Source organism: Microtus ochrogaster, chromosome 1, assembly GCF_000317375.1.
Source record: "Microtus ochrogaster isolate Prairie Vole_2 chromosome 1, MicOch1.0, whole genome shotgun sequence".
In the NCBI taxonomy this organism is placed as follows: domain Eukaryota; kingdom Metazoa; phylum Chordata; class Mammalia; order Rodentia; family Cricetidae; genus Microtus; species Microtus ochrogaster.
Genome location: NC_022009.1, coordinates 86968872 through 86981615, shown reverse-complemented (window position 1 = coordinate 86981615; position 12744 = coordinate 86968872). Strand labels below are relative to the sequence as shown.

Genomic DNA, 12744 nt, shown 5'->3' with positions numbered 1-12744 from the left:
TTTTTTTTTTTTTTTTTTTTTTAATGCTTGGCAGCTGGTATCTATCACAGAAGTGCTGACACCATATTATTTAAAATAGCACTGCCTGGGAGGCTAGGGAAGCTATTTAAGACAGAGCTCAAGAAGGCTGGGGAAATAATAGCCAAAGTTATGTTATGTCAGCCGGTTCTTCAGCATGGAACAGCATGCGAGGCCAGACTGGTTATCTTTCACAGAGACATAAAATCTTTATCCTGTTCTGGTCATTAGAGATCCCATGGGGACAGTATCCAGGGTGACTGTACCTGGATCTCATATGTTAGCCAGAGGACAGCATGTGGGGGGTGGGGGGCTGAGGGTGCTGTGAGTTTCCAGTAAACCCTCATTTTCACTTAGATGAAATCAGAATACAGTATTGGGGAGCTCTGGGCTTTGTCTCTCTAGGTTAAGCTTGCAATTCATGAAGAAACAGTTTATCATGAGAGTGAGGGACACCAAGCTTAATGAGGACATTTCAGAGAAGCAAAGACACTGGAGGAGTTATCATCCAGTACCTCATTTCAAATCATCATTTCCCTTAAAATGAGAGACAGTTCGGTTCCGTGGTATTCAAATGACACTTTGCATATGACCTGAGGAACTCATTCCTTCTTTTGTGGAGAAATAGAGGAATCAAATATAATCATTAGACTGGCATAGACACTTCAAGATAGTGCATCTTGAAGAACCTAAGAAGAAAGTCCCTGCTTGCACTTTTGTATATGGAATCGCCAATGTTGGAGGGTTTGAAAGAGGGCACCACCATACAGAGAGGGAATTGGACCAGAAGGGCTGAGCCCTAATGGATGGAGCTGACACTCATTAAAAAAGCAATAGACATCGGTTTTTCTGTTCTCGACACTTGAAGACCCAGGAGAACTACTCTCTGTCCAATCCTCAGCCTTGTTGACTATTACAGTACTTGGATAGCTTTTTCTTAGCCCCCAGATCCACTAAAAGAGAATTTCTTTTGCTTCAGCTATCCAGTATCTGCCATGCCATTGTTGCTGCCAAGACTGATACATGCATGCACGAAATTGTACTCAAGCAAGCAAGTTGCCCCTGCCTCCTGGGAGGACCAGCCTGCACACTACATCCAGAGCTTCAGTTGGCTGGATGAGGGCTTGCTTTCCTCAGATCTTAATATCATCCAAGACCACCCTCTCAGGTGGACTTAACAATGTGCTTTGTATTGAGGCTTTCAGGAGTTGAATGAGGTTGGCATACAGAGTCTATAGTAAATGACGCAGGCATAGTGTTTGTAGTAAGAAATTATTTTCACTACTGTAAACAACATGACTGCACTGGGGAAACCACTGTGCTACCAGTGGGATGGAGTCACTTTACACAGCTGAGGTTAGAAGATATGGCTGAAGTGAAAATAAAGATCTAACTTAATAGTGATAATAGACTGTAATTCTTACCTTTTAAATGCACGTTGCCTGCACAAGCAGTCATTAGATTTCCTTTGACTAGTGAATGAATTCCTCTTTATGCAGGGAAAGAGAATATGAGATAAATAAAACACTTGAGCTGTTAAACAGCAACACATCCTTTAAAAGCATTTAAAACCTGTTTTTGAGTTGACACTGTAGTAAGAAGGACATAGAAATCACCATGTAATCCAGCCTGGTCTCACAATGTGGATGATCCTCCTGCCTCATCATCCTATGCACTGCAGTTATAAGTGTGAGCTGCCAAAACAGGATTAAAATGTTTTAGTTTATGATACTGAAGTAAAAATAAGGTGAAAAGGCTCAATTATTTGATACTGATTTATTGATTTTTTTAGTGATTTACTGATGGTGTAAGTCACAAAACAGTCTCATACCAGTATGGAATTATGATTAATAAAAGAGCTATTTATGTAAGGGGAAAACTTACAGATCACTGTCCTGAGTGAATAGGAGCAGAGTCTAGCAGCTGGAAGCGGGAGCTGGAAGTAAAAAAGTGAGAGCAGGGCTACAGCTACTTTTTAAAGCAAAAGAGATCACGCCCAAGTGGGCTGATATCTTAAAGGCTATTGGCTGAAGGGGCAGAAGGAGCTCACACAGCAATTTACTTAAAGCATTGCTCATACTGGCTATTTGCCAAGTATGACTTCACAGGCTACATGGGACAGAATGAGAGAGAGAAATTGCTGAAGCTCTGGGTCATTGCCCTTTAAATCTGCTGACTGCCATATGCACTTCTGTAATAGCCTGCATGGTAGCCCTCCTCTCCTTGTGGTTCTAGAGCAGAAAATGAGAAAGCAAACTGCACCTGAGGTGGAAGCTCTTTAGGAACTATCTTGGCTTAGGTCCACTAGTGACATCTCCTCTCTTCTACTTTCCTTGGTGTCAGGTTGATTATTCCAAAAAGATCCCACAGCAGTACCTATGTCTATCTATATCTATGTCTAATCTATATTTATCTATATCATCTACCAGTCTTACTATCAAAAACATGATGTTGGGTGGGAGATGTGAGGGGAAGAATGGGGAACAGTAGGAGAGAAAGGATGAGGTATAATAAAATGTACACATGTATGGAGAAAGAATAAATAATTACAAATTTAAAAGTATTTAAAAATATTTGTCAGTATGACTTAGCACCACTTCTCAATTACTATAAATGCTAAGCTAATTTGTCTATATCTCACATATATGCTCATTTACTGAGGTCTTGCTTTGTGACTTCCAAGAACTGGGACGGTAATGTCATTTCTGGTCCTCGGCAGACTTGCATGAAGAAATGAAACAATTGACAGACACAGTTGTTGCTTGAACTTGCTTATTTTATGAACTGGAATAAAAATGTTTGTTACCAAACATTAAATCTAGTTCATTTTGAACTCTTTAGATAATATACTTAATAAGAATTTACTCAGCCTTGTAAATAAATTTAAAAAGTTAATTGACCTGCACAAATTTCCTTGCAACCTTCCATCTCCCACGGTATTTAACTTCTAGGAAAATAAAGCAAACAACACTTTACTCCCCTCTCAGACATTAGTGCTTCTGAGGGTCTAGTCTATTCCAGTCAATTACTTGGTATGAATCAGATGCACTCCACTAAAGTACTCTTTGGAAACTGAACTTAGCAGCAATATTAATTAGCATTTAATAAGTGGATTTGATATAGTTGGGCTTCTTTCCTTTCCTTTCATTCTTTCTTTTCTCTCTCTCTCTCTCTTTTTCTCTCTCTCTCTCCCTTCCTCCTTTTCTCTCTTCCTTACTCCTTTCCTCCATCTAATGGTATCAACTAGCTACTACTCTCTACACTGGCCTATTATTTGACAGAGAAATGCTTCTAACCCAGATTGCAGATGCAATCCCATAGAAACAGGTAACTCACATTTTCCTGTTAGTTGCTACTAAATTGTAAAAGAAAACAAGAAAATAGAGCCCAGTGCTTGGAAACATGATAATGTAGCTGGAATTTTTTTTGGGCCACCAACCAGCTGCCAAATAAAGACACAAAGACATTAATTATGAATGCTCAGTCATAGCTTAGGCTTGTCCCACTGGCTCTTTCAGCTTTAATTTACTCTGTTTATTTTCATCTATGCTTTGCCTCACGGCTTTTTAACCTTGGTTTCCTTCTGTTTGTCCTACTTTCCTGCTTTCTCCACGTGTCTGTCTTGCCCCTGACATCTCCCTGTTGTGTCTTTTTCTTTCTTCTTGAGCCTAAATTCCTCCTCCTCCTTACTCTCCCTGCCTGGAAGTTTGCCTATCTCCTCCCTCACTACTGACCATTCAGCTTTTTATTAGAGAAATCAGGTATCTTAGGCAGGTAAAGTAAAAGAGCAACACATCTTCACATAGTTAAACAAACGCAACACATCTTTGCATATGTAAAAAAAATATTCCCCATCATGGTAACTGAACACACGCAGATAAGCAGGGGTGGAAAGGAAGAGAAAGGGAAAAGCTGAGAAAAAGGGATGGTATGGAAGTGAACTGATAAAGCCTGTAAAGAACTAGAGAAGCAAACATACAGGCCAGGCCCACCAAGAGATGTCTAGAACACTGTCCAAGAGTCAGGGCCAAGGGTTTGATCCTCAGAGGGAGGACCTGGTAGGGCCCTAAGTTCTGGATAAAGGGCATAGTAAATAATACTCAGGAATTTGCTGTGGCCAGAAGGATCTCTAGCGGGATCTGCAACACTCAAACAGTAGTTTTCTGATACTCTGAGTTTGAAGCCAGAGCCTGACGATTGGAAACATGGTACAGAATACAAGCTGGGCAATTCGGGAGCCTTACACCAGTGTCACCAGATCCAAAGTATCCAAATACCACGCAGTATTTGAGCCCGCAGGATCAGGCCTATGGTCAGCATAACTGCATCAGTCTTTCAGCTTGCCATCAGGCATTGTAATAAACTTTATCACTACGTTACTATTCCCCTAGGCAGTTCATATTACTAAAGTAGTCAAGAAAGACTACTGTAGAGAAACTAATGGGCCTAAGCAGCTCAGTAGACACAGCTCAGAAGAGTTAATCCAGATGTCTCATTTACAGAATGTATGGACCAATCACAGTCATTTGGTCACTTAGTTTGGACCAACTATAAGTATTGGGCCAATTACAACAACGATAGTCTTTTGAACAAACCACTGTCTCATTTTATAACCAGTCAGAGTCATTCTTGCACCAGGAAATTGTTTTGTCTCTGGTCAAGGTGGACACAATTCACTGAGGCTTGTGATTACAAGTCTGTTGTAGACAGTCTCTTACAGCACTGGCTGAGGCTGTGCTTCAGAGCACCAGGACAGTCAGCTTCCATTTTTTGCATAGTTAGCTGGAGGCGTTCTTGGTGCTGGCATAAGGCTAATCCAGCTACCTGTTTGTCTCATAGACATTTTGCTTAAAGCATTTCAGGAAAGTTCAATAGCTACTAATTAAGGAGTCAAATGGCTCAATCCACAAGACTTTTGCTTATTTACATGAAGAATAAATGTCAGGAGAGCCGACAAATACAAAGTTAAAAATTTTATTATGGGCTATTTCTCACCAGAGGCAGCCACCCTTCTGAATTCTTTCTTTCCAAGTCAAGTATATCTCTTGACTGAGGTTTGTTGTGTGGTGTGACCTTTTTTTTTGCAGGAAATGGAGCCCGGTTGTAACAACTTTTGCTGGAGCAGACTGGAGCAGAGCAGCACTGTAACACACTTTGGCCAGGGAAACTTTCCCCTAGTGAAGCAGAGTTGTTACATTCCTAGGGACCTAAGCAGAGCTGTAGTAATTCTGCTGGGGAAAATGGCCCCTGCTGGAGTAGAGTTGTTATACTTGTATTGGGGACATTATTTCCTTAGATCAGGGCTCTAAGTTTCTACTTTTACAGTGTCTTTGTGGTATTCCTTGGCTCCCAGCTGCCAGGATACCTTCCCACTGGAGAACAAATTGCTGCCCCTACTTCCAACGGTCCCATTGAAGGGAAAAGCCTGGTCACCTGCATCCCAACATTAGCTCATTGATTTGCTGATCTTGGGGCCACATTTTGAGTGACACTGATTTCCAAACTATCTGGGAAGCATGAGTCGATGTTGACAGTATTTAAATTGTGTTTTTCAGACAATTAAGTTCAACTGTACCCGAAAATCTCAGTGCCCAGGAGCCAACGTCAGCTCTGTACAGATACAAGGTGATGCTGATTATTTCATCAACCATCTTGGAGTTCCAGCTGTGCAGTTTACTTATGAGGACATCAAAACATTAGAGGTAATTGTCTCTAAACATGGGAAGCACTCACTTGCAATGTAGCAGATCTGCAGATTTTATTTTAACATAGCTTTGTATTCATCTTTCAGACAAAATAGGTCACTGTAGGAAGGGGCTTCATTGTGAAATAATCTTTTTTTAGAGGTTTTGAAATATTATTTGGAAACATGAGCTTTAAAGAGTGTTTGATTCCGTTTAGAAAGACTTACCCTGTTGCTCACATTTTCATAGAGAGCCTTGCAGCAAGAAACATCAGTTGTTGGATTAACATCAGAGCAATTGTAGACTTCAGTGTTGACAGAAGCTCATGGCATGAGCAGAAGACTCTCCTTCTGTGCCCGAGGGGAAATACATTTCTTGTGCTCCGTGTTAATGTGAGTCTTGTGGATTAGCTCTCAAAGTTTGTGAACAGTTTGCATTCCTGAAAACCTTTTCTCCAAAGAATAATGTGAAAGTGTGATTCATTTTCACTAACCTTGTTTATCTAGTTTTTGGAACTGAGTCCTTTACTATTTCTGAGAATCAGCAAGCTGCTTCCAAGTAAATCAAAACCTTCTTGCACACATTGTTCATGTGTCTGTGAGAGGTTCTGGAACACTCTGCTTTAGGACATTATTATCTTGACAACACATTGACTACAAAGTATAGTGAAGTGTACTATGGTCCTTAAATGTAGATATGTCTAGCAAAGACTTTTAAGTTATGTTTACATAGACCCATCTCCAGTTATGCAGTTCCTAAATTCTAGTAGACTTGGCAGGGCTTAATGCTATATTATCCACAGCTCTCTGTTCTACACTCTTGTTTCCCTGGAGACAGTGATTATTATCCACTATCTCATTGAGGCAACAAACTCCAGGAGAATCCTATTGTGGGGAGATTAACTCTGGTAATGTAGAGTAATACTTCAGATTTACTTGTTTAAGTTAAGATCTTCATCCACCATCTTGAAACATATTTTAAAATTATTGTGGTTGTTTGTATGAACATGAAGGGTGTGCTTGTCACAGCAGGTATGCAGAATTTGAGGAGAAATTTCAAAGGTAGGTTCACTCCTTTCAAAGTGGACTCTGGAACTGAGCTCAGCTCGTCAGGTTTTTGTGGCAGGTACTTTCATCTGCTAGCCATTGCTCTGACTTCATTCACCAGATTGGAAAAGACTGTATACGCATGTAGACATGTTGGTTCTTTTGCACAAACTCAATATATGCACATTAATAAGTCGATGACCTGCACTGTCACCTGAAGCCATGTTGATATCCTTGGCCTGTGCGGCCCCTGAGGGCTATGGTGGTGTCCATGGCCCATGCAGCAGCAGAGGGCTGTGTTGATTGATGTCTGTGGTCTGTATTGCTACCTGAGACCATGCTGAAGTCTTTGGCACATTCTGCTTTCTCCCGAGATTGTGTTTAAGTCCAGGGTCTGTGCTTCCTTGATTGTAAAAGATAAGAAATCTATGTTTGCCATGGCATTGATGACTGCAGACTCACAGCTGAGAAAGAGGGATGTAGAAGGTTTCTGTGCCAAAAAAAAAAAAAAAATCATAGAAAGCCACTGAAGGGAACTCTGAAAAATTGTGAAAAGAATGTTGAAGAGTAGTTATCCACAGTTGGTGGCTTCTGGAAGGGTTATGGGTGGGGAAGGATTCAATTTTGCTTAAGGGGTTTGCCACTGGGAGTTTGAATATGCCCTAATGAGTATATGGGCAACACCAATTGAACTTTCTTTTTCTTCTTTTTTTTTTTATGTGGGAGTGGGGATCATGAGGGTTGTGGAGACAGATTTGGGAGAACTGGCAACTGAGTGTGCTTGGGGTTCATGATGTGAAGTTCCCAAATAATCAATGAAAATTGAAAAACATAAGATAAGAAATAACATCTACATTTTCCTGCACAATACCTTTGAATTTTCCTCATACTACTGAAGTCCTAGCATACCTGACTGCCATCTTGCTCTCCAGTTGAATGGTAGCTTCTGTTTTGTGCACCTAGCTCATTTTCATTGAGTTTTCAGCCACAAGTATTCTAGCATAGCTGTAGGACTTGAGTAAATACCCTACAAGACAGATTAAAAAAAAAAACAAGTCTCTTGGATTTATTCATTTATTTTGTTATAAACTGATTGACCCATTAGTTCAGGCATCTTATTAACTCTTATAGCTTATATTAGCCCATTATTCTTGTCTGTGTTAGCCACATGGCTCAGTACCTTATTCAGAGAGGCAGTCACATCTTGCTTCTTCTGTGGCTGGGTCAGGACTGTGGAAATGAACTTTCCTCTTCCCAGAATTCCAGATTTATTTTTTAGATGAAGTGCTTTCGTTTACTCTGGAATACACTTTCTAGACTGTGCTATGGATTAAATGAGGTTGTGAATGAGCTCTGTGCTCATGCTAAGACCCCGTCAACCATCGTGATTAGCACAATTTCTTGTCAGGGTTTAGGGTCCATAGATTAGTGGAGTATTGCCAGATAATTGGGAAGCACACATCCGTGTGTGAGGTAAGAGCTCTTCATCGTTAAGGTGAACAGATGTTTTCTGGGGTTAATCTGCCGGAGAATGTGGGGAAGCAGATGAGAGGAAGCAGATGGGAAATGAGGGGCTACGCTGTGCTGTTATCACTGGGAAACTCCTGTAAGCCAGTGTCTCTCCTACAGAAGGGCCTTACGCTGAAAGACCCAAACAGTGTTACAAACTACACTTAGAATGCCTAACTCTTGTCTTCCAAATCAGTTTTCATTGTATTTGTTTCTACAAAAGTAATTAGTAGAGTCCCCCATGTATTAGTGACAAATGACCTTGCTTATGGTGATTAAGTGGGGAGAAGTTTTAAAAATAGATTTGTCCCTTACAAAATAGGATTGGTTATGATGATATGATTCATGTACACTCTCTGAAGAACAGATATTAACCTTTACTTTCTGTGTTAGCCTATTATCAATATTTGTACACAGATATTAAGAGGAATTTTAAATATTGAAAAGCTTCATGTAGGATATTAAAATATTTTACTGTGCCAATCAGTAAAGTAGTCAAGGAAATTAGATTCTTCTCACAAATTTAATTTTCACATGTTGTGTTTAGAGAAGTGTCCCAGAGGGCTAGGAATCAACACTGTTTCTATAGATCTGTTATTTCTCAAGTCCATGTGTGTCTGTGCCTCTGATGCTTTACTGATATCTAAGAAACAAAATTGACATAAAATAGCACATTCTGCTCTTCCCCTCTGAATTTGGAATTTTCTCCACAGGCTCATGTTTTTTGCAGTTGGTCCCCAGTTTATAACACTAGTGTGAAGGCTGTATAGGCCTTAGAAGGCCTGGTTTGATTAAGCAAGGGCTGGTACGTATAGCTGTTTCTACCCTTTTTTTTTTGCTTCCTCTCCTGCTGTTGTGTAAGGGATCTCTCCTATATATTCCCACCACCATAAACTGTTTTGTACCTTCCCTTTTTTATAATTCTAAATATGTGAGAAATAAATCTAAAATAAAGATAAGTTCTTAACTAAACACAGATAAAAATCAACAATGAACAATAAACTGGAATAATTATAACAATGTACTATTTTAAAGATGTTGTCATTGTTACTGTTGCCGTCAGGAATCATTATTAAATAAGATGTATTGTAGTAATAGGACAGAGAATCTAACTCCTGATAAGTAAAGCACTACAAGAAGTTGCATGGGAAGCTGGGCTCCACTGGGTAAAAAGACACTCACATTTTAAGCAGGACAGAACATCGAACTACAAAGATCGGCATGCAAATGAAAGTTTACTGCTTATTTCTGAAACTTCCCACTTAGTATTTTTGCATCGAAGTTGACTATAGCTAACTGAACTGGTGAAAACAAAACCCTGAATACATGGGGCCCTCTTTACATTTAGCTATAGCAATTGAACCACATGAAAACTAAATTTTAGAAAAATAAGCTATTGCAAAGGGATAGTTTGCTACACACATTGGATATTATTAGTTTTGCTTTTAATGAAATCAAGCAGTTAAAAATATGTATTAAAATTTTGTGCATTACTCATATTCTCAGGTGAAACTTTTCTTCCTCATTTCTGTGCATTCAAGTGCATCACTGAAATTGCATAAAGCACAGTTCATCTTTGCCATTCCTCTGCATCTTTAGCTTTCCAGTAACTAAAGCTCACAAATCCACAGGAATCAACGTATTTGCCAAACGGCAGTCGATTCCTTCTTATAAGATATTGCCCTATTTAATTGAAACATACCTGACTTTCAACTTCATTTAAATAAGTTTTTAAATTTATAAACGCTGCTGCACCTGTTAGTAGAAGCATTCTTCACAGTTTAAATAGAAAATAGAGATTGCCGCAGAGAAAATGAGAAGACAGATGCTTTCCAATTAAGGGTGTAGTATTTATGATAAGTGGTGGTCCAAGCACATTGCTCAGTCACTTACCAACTGTCTGACATAATGTTTGCTCTAGATTTGTGTTTTTATTCTCTGCAAGGCATGTCAGAGGCCCCACCTTTCCTAGCACATCATAAGATCTTTTTTGTAAATTAATTTATTTATTGAGGATTTCTGCCTCCTCCCCGCCACCGCCTCCCATTTCCCTCCCCTTCCCCCGATCAAGTCCTTCTCCCTCATCAGCTTGAAGAGCAATCAGGGTTCCCTGACCTGTGGGAAGTCCAAGGACCGCCCACCTCCATCCAGGTTTAGTAAGTTGAGCATCCAAACTGCCCAGGCTCCCCCAAAGCCAGCACGTGCAGTAGGATCAAAAACCCATTGCCATTGTTCTTGAGTCCTCAACATCATAAGATCTTTATGCTCACCAAGTTTTATAGCACCAGTTCAAGCTCTGGTTCCTCATTCTGCTTAATCTTGTATTTCTTGCACTTCCACTTGAGAAATTCCATTTTAAGCCCAATATACCTATAATCCAGGGCTTAATATTTTCATAATAATGAGTTTAAAGTGTATTATGGCTTTTAAATAGTAAAAGCCATGTCATAATTGTTTCAACATCATTTAGCGAGCATCAAAGGCATAGTGAAGTATATTAATTTTCTTTAAAAGCTGAATGAATTTATGGTGAATTTGACTCTTAGACCAATATACAGAAAAGTATATATATGTGCAGTTATAAACTTTTAACAATCAGTAATTTTGTGGGGAAAAGCTGACAATTCATTTTTACACCAAATGCAGTAGCAAAATGCATGCATATCCAAACAAGGATATGAGTTTAAATATTTTTTTGATTTATTCTGATCAGAAGAGCAAAGTTTTTTTATATAAATTACTACTTCTATTTTCTGTTCTGAACATAGTCATGGCATTGTTAGGTTAACAAATGATCGCCATTCAAAAGTCAGTTCAAAATTCCAGACTTTAGAAACTAGAATAATTACCATTTATTTCTACATATGCTCTACTAATATTTTGCAATATCTTATAGAAGCAATCAATAAAAGTTTTTCATCTTAAATGCCAGTTCCAGCTCCCCCTCTCTCCCCTTCTTTAACTTCCTTCCCCTTTATCCAGCCCCCATCTGCTCTTGCTGCAGTGGGTGGAGGGGTGAAGTCAGGCATACCAAGTGGAGGCAGGACCAAGCCCCTCCCCACTATATCAAGACAGAGTAAAATATCCCACTATTAGTAATGGCCTCAAAAAAAGCCAATTCATCCACCCAGGATAAGTCCTGGTACCACTGCTAGGTGCCCCCTTCAACTTTTTCAAGCCACATAATTGACCCCGACATTCAGAGGGCTTATTTCAGTCCCATGCAGGCTCCATAGCTGTTGGTCCAGAGTCCATGAGCTCCCACTAGCTCAGGTCAGACTTTCCCAATTATGATCTTACCTGTATCCCCTTATTCATATGAACCTCACTCCCTCTCTTCAAATGAACTCCAAGAGCTCAGTCCAGTGCTTGGTTGGTGGACACTGCATCTGCTTCCGTCAGTTACTAGATGTAGGTTCTATGGTGGCAATTAGGGTAATCACTAATCTGATTATAGGGAAAGGCCATTTCAGGCACCCTCTCCACACTTTCTAGGAGTCTTAGCTGGGTCATCCTTGTGAATTCCTGGAAATGTCCCTAGCACCAGGATTCTCCCTACCTCCATAATGGTTCCCTCTATCTCTTTTGTTGCTCTTCCTCTTTTCCTTCTGCCAGCTCAGCCATGTTAGGTCCTCATGTTCCCATCGTCCATCCCCTCCCTTCTATTTCCTCTCCCAGTTTATCCAGGAAAGCTTAATAAGTGGCGTTTTGAAACTTCTCTATTTAAATTGCTGTCACTGGAAACAAAAAGAAAGGGTTCTTTAATATCTAGAACCATAGCCATAGCTTATTTTCGAAAACCTAAGAACCATAGCCTTAGCTTATTTTAGAAAACCTAATCACGTTATCACCTCAAAACAGATGGTATTTTTATTTTCTCATTTGTTTCTCTAAGAGTCTCCAACTGTGTCTACATCTAAAGGCACTAAGAATCCTCTTCCATTATAAGTTTTGCTTTATAAATAATACAATATTAATACTATACTTTAGTTAGCATTGCTATAATATGTATACATTTAAATATAAATATTGCATAATTATTATTAATAATTAACTTAAATATAATATAAATTAATGGAAATAGCTGGAAAATTTGGAAATTAATCAATTATTGGGGAACCATTTCATAGGCCTACTGCTTGGTGGCAAGCATTAGAACCTGGGTGATATTCCATAATCAAATTAAAATCTGAGTGTCGTGGTGCATGCTTTTAATCACAGCACTGTGAAGGCAGAGACAGATACTCCTGAGGTTCTGTGATTAAGCCCTGCTTAATCCAATGAATCCCCAAGTCCCAATGAGAGATTCTGTTTCATAATAAGGTGAATTATTTCTGAGGGAGACACACAGTGTTGATCTTGTGGCTTCCACATGTATGTGCACACATATAAGTATATATGTATTAATACATACAGTCCTGTATACAGACCTGCATAAGAGCACAAAAATAAAAATACAGATGCTGTGGGACAATGGGATTTTTTTT

General features: G+C 39.4%; 1 protein-coding gene across 1 annotated transcript in view; it reads left to right on the top strand.

Moving 5' to 3' along the window:
- Positions 1-12744, top strand: part of Naaladl2 (N-acetylated alpha-linked acidic dipeptidase like 2) — a 1189909-nt gene that overhangs the window by 953321 nt on the left and 223844 nt on the right. Inside the window, exon 11 of the mRNA XM_026789752.1 lies at positions 5574-5720. Within this exon, the coding sequence (XP_026645553.1) occupies positions 5574-5720 (147 nt within the window). The remainder of the gene's footprint in view (positions 1-5573; positions 5721-12744) is intronic.